This window comes from Mesoplodon mirus (assembly GCF_964341445.2).
Source record: "Mesoplodon mirus genome assembly, chromosome: 19".
In the NCBI taxonomy this organism is placed as follows: Eukaryota; Metazoa; Chordata; class Mammalia; order Artiodactyla; family Ziphiidae; genus Mesoplodon; species Mesoplodon mirus.
In genome coordinates this window covers 58,483,037-58,495,178 of record NC_138995.1, presented here as the reverse complement: position 1 = coordinate 58,495,178, position 12,142 = coordinate 58,483,037, and the positions used below count along the sequence as shown (strand labels likewise).

Below are 12,142 nucleotides of genomic sequence, written 5' to 3'. Positions count from 1 at the left end.
TATATCCCAAATTGACTCCTAAGGAGGGGCATTAGGGGTAAAAGATGTCCCACGCAGTTGGCCTCTTTGCTAGACTAGACACAGAAAAGGAATCATTTTGCATTCTCCCGTTCATCCCATCATTATTCATTCAAGTGTTACTTCCTCAGAGAGGCTTTCCTCTGACACACTGCCTGTAATTCAGACCCCCATCTTTCTACTTACTCTTTTTTATTGGTCCTCGTGGCACGTGTCGCCACGTGACATATTCTATATTTGTGTACTGTCTTTGTCACCCCCCACTGGAATGTGAGCTCTGAGCAGTAGGAGGCTGTTTGGGGACTAGAACATGGCTGGCCCAGTGTGGGCGCTCAAAAAATTTTCGTTGAGTGAATGAATGAAGGGACAGAATCCGTGCCTGTAGAGTGATGATAAGGCTGGAGTCAGACATTCTTGGGTTTGAATTTTGGCTCCATCACTTCCTACCTGGAACCTTGGCACAATGGCTTACCCTCTCTGAGCCTCAGTTTTCCTCCCAGAAATGGAGATAATAGTTGCTTCTTAGGTTACCTTGAGGACTTAAGGTGGTAATCCTTGTTAATTGATAGTTATTATTTTGGCTATTAGGTGGCAGCTTGTTATAAGACCTGGGAAAGAACCTGTTTGACAGGTGATGTGGTGAATGGTTAACAGTGTGAGACAGGGAATCAGACAAACCTAGTGCCATTGCTCTGTGACTTTGGCAAGTGATTTCACCTCTCTGAACCTCAGCTTCTTCCCTAAAATGGGAACAAGTAATATCCACCCTATGGGGTCTTATGAGAGTTCAATAAGAATGTTTGCCTAGAGTTTTCTTAGCCCTGGCCGGTAAGTGTTGGACGTCGTTAACTTTATTAGTATAATTTCATTCTTTCATTTTATTCCTTCAGTATTTCTTGTTTTTTTCCTTTTTTTTTTGAGGAAAATAATTTTGTAAAACCTAAAATAATTAAAAACCCATTTTATAGTATAGTTATACATAAAGTGCTAAATCTTAAGTTATGCCTCAATTACATTTTTATAGAGTAATACATTAATGAAACCATCCATATAAAAAAAGAGAGTATTGCCTGCAGCCCAGAAATCTTCACACTTCCTCTTAATCATTACCCTCCAAAGGTAACCGCCTTGAATTATGGCCTCTTTTGCTCAACGTTATGTTTATAGAATTCATCATGTAGCAGTAGGTCATTTATTTCACTGCTGTGTAATATTCCATTGTATGAATAAGCCACGACTGAATCATTTTACTCTCAATGGACATTGGGTTGTTTCTGCTTTTTGGCAATTATGTGTACTGTTACTATGAATTATTTATCCAGATTTTCTTTAATTACTCTCAGTAATGTCAGAGATCTAGCACATCTTTTGTTAGGTTTATTCCTAGGTATTTTGTTTGTTTTGCTAATGAAAATCATATTTTTAAAAATTGCATTAAAATCCTTTTGTTCCTAATGTTTAGGAATATAATTGATTAGGATATATTAATCTTATACACAGTGAAGGGTAGCAGAATATGCCACCCCAAAATATCCAACTATGGCATAAGGATCATTTTGAACTGAACACAATTGAGAAGAAGCAGATACAAGAAAAGCTCTCTGCCCTTCCGTATTTGCCTAAATGCTGGATATAAATTTGTTTTGTTTGTTTGTTTGTTTTTTGACTGCACCACATGGCTTGCGGGATCTTAGTTCCCTGACAAGGGATGGAACCCGTGTGCCCTGCAGTGGAAGCTCGGAGTCCTAACCACTGGACTGCCAGGGAGTCCCCATGGATATAAATTTGTAAAGGTGTTCCCTCTGCCCTCTCTACCAGGAAGGACAAAAGTTAATAACTCTAGACCCTTGTCCACCCAGACACAGCACCAGCACTCTCCCCAAGGGTACCCCCTACCCTTGTTGCTACCCTAACAGCATAGATTACTTTTGCTTGTTTTCATACTCCGTATAAGTGGAACCATATAGTATATACTCTTTTGTGATCTGGTTCTTCTGCTCAATTTTTGTGAAATTCAGCTATATGGTTGCATATAGCTGTAGGTCAGGAAATCTTTGCCTTTATTGGGAGTATTTAGTTCCAGTTACTTAAAAAAAAACCCTTCATTTTGAGAAACCTCAAATATATACAAAGTGAGCAGAACAAAGCCCCATGTATCCAACACCCAGCTTTAACAATGGTCAACATTCTGCCGTTCTCTTATTTATACCTGTACCCTCATCCCACTTTATATTGTTATTTATTTTTTTAACATTTCTGATTTTCAGGTAAACTTTACACGTGTTAAGATGCACGAGTCTTAACGGAACAATTCTGATAAAGTTCCATTTAGTTTTAATGTAATACTGATATTTTTCCTTAAATCTACCATTTTGCTATTTGTTTTATATTTCCCCCAGCTAATCTGTTCTGTGACCTCTCTTCTTTTCTGGCCTTTATATTAGTCAAGTTTTTTGTTTTTTGTTTTTTTCTCTTCTGTTATGTTTTATTCTTCTTCTGTTATGTTCATGGTTATGTTCTTTTATTCTTTTTGGGGTGGTTTTCCTAGAGACTACCATAGGCATCCTTGGCTTATTAGAGTTCTACTTTAAATTAGTACTTTTAACACTTCTTGGACTACGTGAGGACCTAACACCACTTTAATTCCATTTAGCTCCTCCTGCCTGTTGTCTTGCATTTTATTTATTTAATTAATTTATTTATTTTGGCTGCACCGAGCAGCTTGTGGGATCTTAGTTCCCCGACAGGGGATTGAACCCGCGCCCTTGGCAGTGAGAGCACCGAGTCCTAACCACAGGAATTCCCTGTCGTTCATTTTAATTCTGCATATATTTTAAATTCCACAAGATATTATTGTTATTGTTTTAAGCAGTCAGTATTCATTTAGATTTGGCACATACTTACCTCAGGGTTCTTTATATCTCCCCTCATTACCGAACTTTCATCTGGAGGCATTTCCTCCTACCTGACAAACTCTAGCATTTCTTTTTGTGCAGGACTGCTGCTGATAAATGTTTCATTTCGGTTTGTCTGAAAAAATGTCTTTATTTTCCCATTACTTTTTTTTTTTTTTTTTTTTTGACTGCATTGGGTCCTAGTTGTGGCGCGTGGGCTCTCTCATTGAGGCGTGCGAGCTCAGTAGTTGTGATGCGTGGGCTTAGCTGCCCTGGAGCGTGTGGGAACCTAGTTCCCTGACCAGGGATTGAACCCATGTCACCTGCATTGGAAGGCAGATTCTTTACCACTGGACCACCGTGGAAGTTCCTTTGCCGTTACTTTTGAAGGATGTTTTCACTGGGTATGATATTCTAGATTGACGATGGCTTTCTTTCAGCCTTTTGACTGTGTCATTGAATTGTTTTCTGACTTCCATTTTTTTTTTCCTATTTAAAAGTCAGCTGTCTGTCTTATTTCCTCTTTTTTTTTTTCTTCAGTACATAGGCCTCTCACTGCTGTGGCCTCTCCCGGTGCGGAGCACAGGCTCCGGACGCACGGGCTCAGCAACCATGGCTCACGGGCCCAGCCACTCCGCGGCATGTGGGATCTTCCCGGACTGGGGCACGAACCTGTATCCCCTGCATCAGCAGGCGGACCCTCAACCACTGTGCCACCAGGGAAGCCCTTATTTCCTCTTTGAAGTAAAGTGTCCTTTTCCTTTGGCTGCTTTCAAGATTTGTTGTTGTTCTAGGTTTTCATAGGTTTTAATGTGATATGCCTAAGTGTGGTTTCTTTGTGTTTATTCTGCTTGGGGTTCCTAAAGCTTGAATCCGTGAGTTGATGTCTCATCAACTTTGTAAAATTCTTGGCTAGTGTCTCTTCAGATGTTGCTTAGCACTCTTTCTCTTTTCTCTCTACTTCTAGGACTTCGGTATATGTTTGAAAGGCTTTTTCACCATGACCAGTATGTCTCATATGTCTTTTGTATATTTTCCATCCTTTTTCACTGATTCAGTCTGGCTATTTCTACTGATCTGTTTCCCACTGTGTCTAATCTGCTGTAAAGCCTATCTACTGAATTTTTAATTTATTTATAAGTTCTAAAATTTACACTGGATTCCATCTCCTCCCCCCCCTTTTTAGGTTCCGGTTCCCTGATGAAATTCTCCACCTTTTCATCTATTTTTTTGAGCATATTAATCATAGTTACCTTAAGATCTGTGTCTGATAATGCCAGTATCTTGATCACCTATGGATGCATACTTCTATTGATCTACAGATGGGGAAACATCGATTTCCCCAGATGCCAGGTGTGGTTAAGGTTATGGAATCCCCATGGACTGCTAGAGGGAGTAGACTTGTCAGAACATTCTACCTAATCAAAATAGGTAGATGCATCCCCTACAACCCAGCAATTCTTTTACTGGTTATAGCTCCCCACATCCCTCCTGCCCTCCTTCTGGACCACAGGGGGACATATATACTAATGTTTATTGTAGCATTATTTGTAATGGTGGGAAATCAGAGGCAATTCAGTTGTGCATCACTGAGCGTGTGGAAAGGTTACATGTGGTGAAGACTGACCATGGAATTTATTCAGTGGATTGGATGGATATTGGATGTACCAATGCAATATGGAGGAGTCTTAAAGATGGTGCTGAGAAAAAAAAAAACCCCATAAGAATGACACATGTAATGCTACCTATGGAAATTACAAATACATGCCTAAAAAGGAATGATCATATTTAGCAAGAATACGTACTGTTAGAAGCTGATGTGTGTCCTCCCAAAATTCATATGTTGAAGCCTTACCCACTGGTACTTCAGAATACAATCATATTTGGAGACAGATCTTCAAAGAGATTATTAAATTAAGATGAGGTCTCTAAGATGGGCCCTAATCCAGTATGACTGATGTCCTTACAAGAGGAGGAAATTTGGACGCAGACATGTGCGTGCATGAGAAAAGACCACGTGAAGACACAAAGAAAAGATGGCCATCTATAAGTCAGGGATGGAGGCCTCAGAAGACACCTAACTGGCCAACACCTTGATCTCAGACTTCTAGCTCCAGAACTGTGAGAAAATAAATTTCTGTTGTTTAAGTCACCCAGTCTGTGGTATTTTCTTATGGCGGTCCTAGCCGACTAATACACTTACCAAAAACACAAGAAATAGTGTCAATGGTGGGAAAGTGAATGGGACTGGGGGGTGGGGAGAGAAGGTATGGAAAGGCCAGTCAAGTTCTGATTTTCTCCATGAGGACATACTGATGCTTATTTGGAATAATCAAAAACCAATTTTTTTTCAAAAGGAAGTTCTCTTTTATTTATGCCCACACATTGCTAGTTTCCTGAATATACTGAGTCTCTCTGTGGGGTGATCCAACCCTGAACCTGGGCTTCGAGGGAGAAAGTGCATGTTGTGTCTGCACCCCTACAAGACGCAGCACCATAAAGACCCTGATGTGCCTTCTCAATTTTTTGTTTTTTTTGTTTTTTGCCCACACAGCATGGTGTACGGGATCCTAGTTTCCCAATGAGGGATCGAACCTGCGCCCCCTGCAGTGGAAGTGTGGAGTCCTAACCACCGGACCGCCAGGGAAGTCCCTCAATGGTGGGTCTTGAGAGAGGGGTCTTGGAGGGAATAGGGGGTGCTCTGAGGATGGGGGACGGGGGCACAGTGGCAGGGCACCCAAGACAGGGTCTCTGAGCTTCCAGGTTTGGCTGCGGCAGCAGGCCTGGCTTGCAGAGTTACAGTCTGAGGTGACGCTCATGGAGGGACAGACAGAGGGACAGAGGGGGAGAGACACAGAGCAACTCGAGATGGAGTCGGCGTGTACATTGAGTGTCAGGGAATGAAAAGACAAAGAGGAGAGAGTGGAGACAGGTGGATGTAACAGAGATGGGGCTGGAGACACAGACTTGGGGGCTGGAGGTGACAGGGTCTGGACAGAATAATGGCCCCCCAAAGATGGCCCCCCTCTAATTCATGGAACCTGTTTAATATGTTGTCCAGGTGGGCTGAATCCACTCCCATGAGCCCTTCAAGGCAGAGAACTCTCTCCTGCTGGAAGAGGAAGAGGAAAGCATAAGGGAGATGGGGCGGAAGGGAAATACAGAGAGATTCCACGTGTGAGATTTGAAGTATGGGATCCACATGCAAAAACCAGCGCGAGACCCCTAGGAACTAAGTGTGGGTGGCCCCGGTGACAGCCAGCAAGGAAGCAGGGACCTCAGTTCAACCCCAAGGGACTTGATTGTGCCAACAACCTGAATGATCTTCAAAGCAGAGCTGTCCCAGAGCCTCCAGGTAAGAATCCCGCTGGCTAACACCTTGATGTTGCCCTTGTGATACCTGCACAGAGGACCAGCCCAGCCATCCTGGATTTCTGACCTATAGACCCGTGAGAGGATACATTTGTGTTGTTTTAAGTTGCTACCTTGGCGGTCATTTTTTGCAGCAGTAACAGGAAACTAGTGCAAGGGCAGAGTGGACAGACAGGACTGGAGTGAAAGGGCTGGGAGCCGGAGGGCAGACGGAGCTGGAGGTGACAGGGATGGGGACTGAGGATACTGATGGGGCTGGAGGTCACAGAGTTGCTCAATCAGAAGACAGACGGCGTCCGAATCAGAAAACAACACAGAGACATTGGCAGGAACTAACAGCTCAGCCAGATGTCATGCTGAAGGTTAGGGCTGGGGGGACTTGCCATGGCCTGGCTGGCTGAGGCCTGAGGACAGATCTCCAAAGGAGACAGTGCTGCTGGATGTAAGGAAAAGTTTAATGTCCATATGGTGCCTGGGGCGGGGTCTGGTGGGGGGGGGTACATGCAGGTGTTCCCCGGTCCCTACCCCTATAACTGCTAGGCGGGCCTGAGGATATATAGGAAGTGGGTCTTGCGGGCAGGCAGCCTGGCATGAGAGGAGCTCTGGGTCCCCTCTTCGAGGACGTCCTTGCGGGTCCCCTCTCGGAGCCCATCCCGGATGGCGTGCAGGCGGTGTTGCTTCTCACTGAGCCAGTGGCCGCTCTTCTGGGCATCCTGGTGGGACCTCTGCCGTGGCAGCTTCATGGTCCAGAAGACCATTCGAGGGTGGGGTTCCGGGTGGAAGTTGTCCACGGCCTTTGGGACAGGCACCAGGGCCTCCTTCTCCTCTTTCTTGGTTACCTGGTGAAGAGGCACAAGGAGACCCTCTCAAACTCCAAGTGACAGCCTCAAGATGCTCCCCTGGCATATTCAACCCACTTTGCCACCTATGGGATGCTTTGGGAATTAAAAGCTCACCCTGCAGTTTACAAAACACTCGGGTTTATAAGCACTTTAGAATTAAGACTACTCTGAGGTTTATAGAATACTCTGGGTTTGAAAACACATCTTGGAGATTTCAGAAGCACTTTAGGATTAAGCATTCCCTGAGGTTTAGAAAGCAGTTTGAAATGTACAAAGCACTTTGGGATTAAAGAATCATGACCACAGTTGCAACATGTGATCCTTGACTGAATCCTGGATCAAACATCAATCACATCAGCTCTTGTGGACAGCTTTTGGTCCAGCAGGGACATTTCAATGTCTGTTCGGTCCTTGCTACTCAAAGTGAGGGTTGTGGACCAGCAGCGTCAGCATCACTTGGGAGCTTGTTAGACATGCAAATGAGCGGGCCCCACCCCATCCAGACCTACTGAATCAGAGTCTACATTTCAGTACGTTGAGGTTTGGGAAGCCCCATAGGAGATGGTTACAGGTTGAATTGTGTCTCCCCCACTCTCCAATTCATATGTTGAGGTCCATTAGGACCCTAGTAGCTCAGAATGGAATCTCGTTTGGAAATAGGGTCACTATGTAGTTTTCATTAGTTAAGATGAGGTCATTAGAGTGGGCTCTAATCTGACTGGTGTTCTTATGCAAAGGGGAAATCTGGACATAGAAATGCACATAGGAAGAACCCCACGCAAAGATGAAGGCAGAGATGGGGATGATGCATCTACATGCCAAGGAACGCTAAAGAATTGTCAGCAAACCACCAGAAGTTAGGGAAGAGGCATGGAACAGATTCTCCCCAACAGCCCTCTGAAGGAACCAACCCTGCTGACAGCTTGATCTTGGACATCTAGCCTCCAGAACCGTGAGACAATACGTGTCTGTTGTTTAAGCCACCCAATCTGTGGGACTTTGTTACGGCAGCCCTAGCAAACTAATACAGAGATAATAGTCTGATATCAGTGTTAAATTTCTTGGGTGTAAAAATGGGACTGTGGTAACACACAAGCGAATGCATTATTCTTAGGAGATATCTGCTGAAGGATTTAGGGGTCATGTGTCATGATGTCAATAATTTACTGTCATATGGTTCAAAAATAAAAAAGTAAAAAGAAAGTCAGTATGGTAAAATGTTAACAAGTGGTGAATCTAGGCCAGTGGTTGGTTTTCAACCCAAGTCTAGAGACATTTTTGGTTGTCACAACTGGAGGGGGTGTGGGTGCTACATCCATCTAGTGGGTAGAGGCAGGGATGCTGCTAAACATCGTATAGGACCCGGGACAGCCCCCTACAACCAAAAATTATCCAGCCCCAAATGCCAATGGTGCTGATGTTGAGAAACCCTGCTCTGTGGAAAAGTGGATACAGGTTTATGGTACTATTGTTTTTGCGACTTTTCTGTAGATTGGAAATCTTTAAAATAAAAAAATGGGAGCGTGTGTGGGAGAACCATGTGGGTTTGCCAAGCACTTGAGTGTTCTTACAACATTTTAGGATCAAAAAATAAGCACTTTGTGATTAGAATCACTCTTAGAGGTTTACAAAGGTGAGATACACAAAGCATTTGGGGTTCATAAAGTACTTAGGAATTATTAAAAATCACATTTTGACGTTTACGAGGGAGAGATTTACCAAGCACTTTGGGATAGGTTAAAAAATCCTTGGAGGTTTGCAGAGCGCTTTGAGATCAAAAGACACTTTGAGGTTTACGAGGGTGAATCTTACCAAACACTTGGAATGAAAAGCACTGTTTCTGGCTTACAAAACCCTCTGGGGTTTGAAGCAAGCAAGGATGTACTCTGAGATTGTAAGCCTCATTTCTGAGAGCTGGTTAGTCCCTTTTGACAGATGACAAAACTGAGGCCCAGAGAGAGGGTGTCCAGCACAGAGGGAGTGGGAGAGTCAATTCATCTTTTCCTCCTAAACTACAGAAAGTGTTTGGGCTTGGACACTTTGCTGGGGGCGTGTCCTAACCTTCCAGTCACCCTGCAAGCTCCCCTCTCCTGGCTCGATGGATGCCACCACCTTCTCAGAGATCAGCACCTCTCCTGTCTCGTTGTTGGTCACCTGTGAGGACCCAAAGGAGAGTAAGAAAAAACTGCTTTCCTCCTATGCCCTCCTCCCCGACAGATACTGCAGCATGAGGGATCTTAGGGAGACTCCAGGAGGGACTTCCTGGCATAGGCACCTTGTCAGTCTGGAGGTGGCTGGAGAGAGTTTTGTTTCCCAGCCTGTGCTTATGGTTCTCTTCGTGGTGGTAGTTCCTAGGGAGGCCCCGGAAGTCCATAGGAGCAGAGAAGAAGCTGTCCATGCCCCGCAGCAGGTCATCCTGGGGCTGGGGGAGGAATCGGTGAGCTGCTGGACCTCCAGACTCCCCAGGACATCTGTAGCCTTGGCAGGATGCCCTTCTCTCTCCATCCTCTGACCCTTAGGGCCTAACCAGGTCACCTCCTTTCCCCATCTGTCCCATTACTTTCCTATTCCTGCCCCCATCTGTCTTCTGTCTCTCTGTCCCCATCCCTCTCTCCTCCTGTCTGTCTGTCTCTCTGCCTGTCTCCCTCCCTCTCTTCCTGCCTCTCGGCCTCCCAGTTGCACGCTCTCTCTGGCCCTTGACTCCTCTCTCTGTCTATCTTTCTATCTGGCCGCGACCCGTCTCCCACTCTGTCTCCCTGAACCCCTTCCATCCCTCAGTCACCATCTGCCCCTGTCCCTCTTCTCTGTACCTCTTCTTTTCCCCAACACACGGCAGCGCTTACTTTCAGGAAAAGCCGGATGAAGCATTGGAGTAGACTCTGGAGACCTAGAAAACCCGAGGAGCTCTCCTGGGCGTCACCATCGCGGATCGGGGCTGCAGTGGAGGGGGGCACCGAGGCAGAGTGGAGCAGCAGCAACAGGACCAGCGGGTGCCACATTGCGGGAACGGCCGGGAGGCTATGGCAAGGGTAGGGGTCAGAGCCCCCCCATAAAGGCTCCGTCCCCTAAGTGCCCCCACCCCCACCCTAGACAACAACTCCTTCCTATCCCTGGCCCAGGAGCTCCGCACACCCCGCCCCTTCCCCCCCCCCCCGCGCTTATCTTCTGCTCCAACCCCCTCCATCGTGCCAGGCCCCTCCCCTCCCCTCCCCTCAGGCCCGGCTCTTCTGGGCTCTGCCTCACACAACAGAGCTCGTTCCTCTCCTTCGCCCACATTAGTATCCAGATCTCGTTCCTCCTCACCTTCTCCCACGCCCCGCTCCTTCTTCTGGGACCCGCCTTTATACTAGACCACAGCCCGGTCACCGGACTCTCAAGACTCTGGCAGTCCACGGACTGTTAAATCCAAACAGTTCCGATCTCCAGCCCAGGCCGGATACCTGGAACGTTGGATGAGCTCCTCGAGGCATAGACTCGCCTCTGTTGTCTGACCACGCCCCCGTTTGTTGACCTCACCCATGAGCCCAGCCCTCTATTGGACAGCCACGCCCTTAAGGGAAGGGCCACGCCCCTTTACCCAGAGCCGGGCGTTGATTTCAAGTTCACACCCCCATAGTCAGACCACGCTCCTGTCGGTTGACCTCGGCCCTGGAGAACCAGTGTTGCCTCTGTTCTCTGATCGTGGCCATCGTGCCGGAGTCACTGTGTAATCGCAGGTGGCCCCGCCCCTCACTTAGAGCCACGCCCCCGCGCCTAGGCCACGCCTCTGTGCCCCAGATCTTTCCCCTAGCGTCCTCAGTTCTATTCCTAGGCTCTCTCTGCTCATGAAATACCCGTGTCCGAGCAGTCCTTCTGAATACCCCACTGCTTAGTTTTGTATCTATCTCTGAGGGTTTTTCCGTGTCCTTTTTCGTCTTCTCCAGGTTTTGAAACGATTAATACGCTCAACAGAGTGCAATGTAGGGACGCTGAACCCCGAGCCCTCTTCGGTTCCACTAAAAAGCTCCGCCCTCTCAAGAAACCCTAAATCCAGTCCTATGTACCACCTTACAAGGAACCCGGAATCCGGGCTCCCTTTTTCCTCAGGACCCCAGAGTCTGGACCCCAGCCCCTCTTGTCTCTCTCTCTCTCTCTTTTTTTTTTTTTGCGGTACGCGGACCTCTCACTGTTGTGGCCTCTCCCGCTGCGGAGCACAGGCTCCGGACGCGCAGGCTCAGCGGCCATGGCTCACAGGCCCAGCCGCTCCGCGGCATGTGGGATCCTCCCGGACCGGGGCACGAACCCGTGTCCCCTGCATCGGCAGGCGGACTCTCAACCACTGCGCCACCAGGGAACCCCCCCCCCCTTGTCTCTTGAGTTTGAACACTCAACTCCTCATTTTTAAGGGACCCTTCATCTTTAAGGGGTATAATTACGGGACCCTCATCTTTTTCCTCAGGCACCGAGGCTCTCCCCGGGTCCTGGGACAGCTGCCACCTCTAGTCCACTACTGCGTGTGGATGCGCGAGTCTCCACCTTAGTGAACGTCCAATAAACTCCCAGTCGTCTTGCCCACGACCCTTAACTCTGATGAGGTAACAAGGAAACCAATCAATCAAAAGAAATCAGTGGAAATCAATCAAAAACCCATCCCCATACCTCTAGTCTCAAAAATATACTTGACGCTGAACAGGATTCTTTTGTGTTCCTATCAATCACTTCCACATCTCCAACACACAAACTACACTAGAGGGTAGCCAGGAGTCCAGGCCCCCAGACCATTCCTCCTCCAGACTCAGGAATCTTGGCCCCCAGTTTCCTCCTCTTTCAGATACAGACAGGTTTCCTGGTCCCCATTATTCCTCCCTCAGACCCAGGTGTCCAGACTCCCAATTCTCCTCCTCTCTCAGGGATCCAAGCATCAGAATCCCGAAATTCTCACCAGGCCCCAGCTAGACTTCACCTGTCTTTTCCCAAAGCAAAAATCCTCTCCCAGACTGTCACCGTCGGATCCCCCTTCCCGCTGTCCGGCGCCCG

At 47.1% G+C, this 12,142-nt stretch overlaps 1 protein-coding gene across 6 annotated transcripts; it reads right to left on the bottom strand.

Moving 5' to 3' along the window:
- Positions 1–6,718: 6,718 nt before the first annotated feature.
- On the bottom strand, positions 6,719–12,135 carry DKKL1 (dickkopf like acrosomal protein 1). Of its 6 annotated transcripts, none has more exons than XM_082607250.1 (5): positions 12,069–12,135; positions 9,937–10,144; positions 9,402–9,548; positions 9,188–9,280; positions 6,719–7,123 (listed from the first exon to the last, which is right to left on the bottom strand). In XM_082607250.1, the coding sequence occupies exons 2-5, from the start codon at positions 10,123–10,125 to the stop codon at positions 6,821–6,823; spliced, it is 732 nt and encodes a 243-aa protein (XP_082463376.1). In that variant the 5' UTR covers positions 10,126–10,144; positions 12,069–12,135; the 3' UTR covers positions 6,719–6,820. The 6 variants fall into 6 exon arrangements, with proteins under 6 accessions (XP_082463376.1, XP_082463371.1, XP_082463372.1 ...); XM_082607245.1 differs by having other exon boundaries at positions 12,048–12,107; XM_082607246.1 differs by lacking the exon at positions 12,069–12,135 and adding an exon at positions 11,765–12,003.
- Positions 12,136–12,142: the final 7 nt, after the last annotated feature.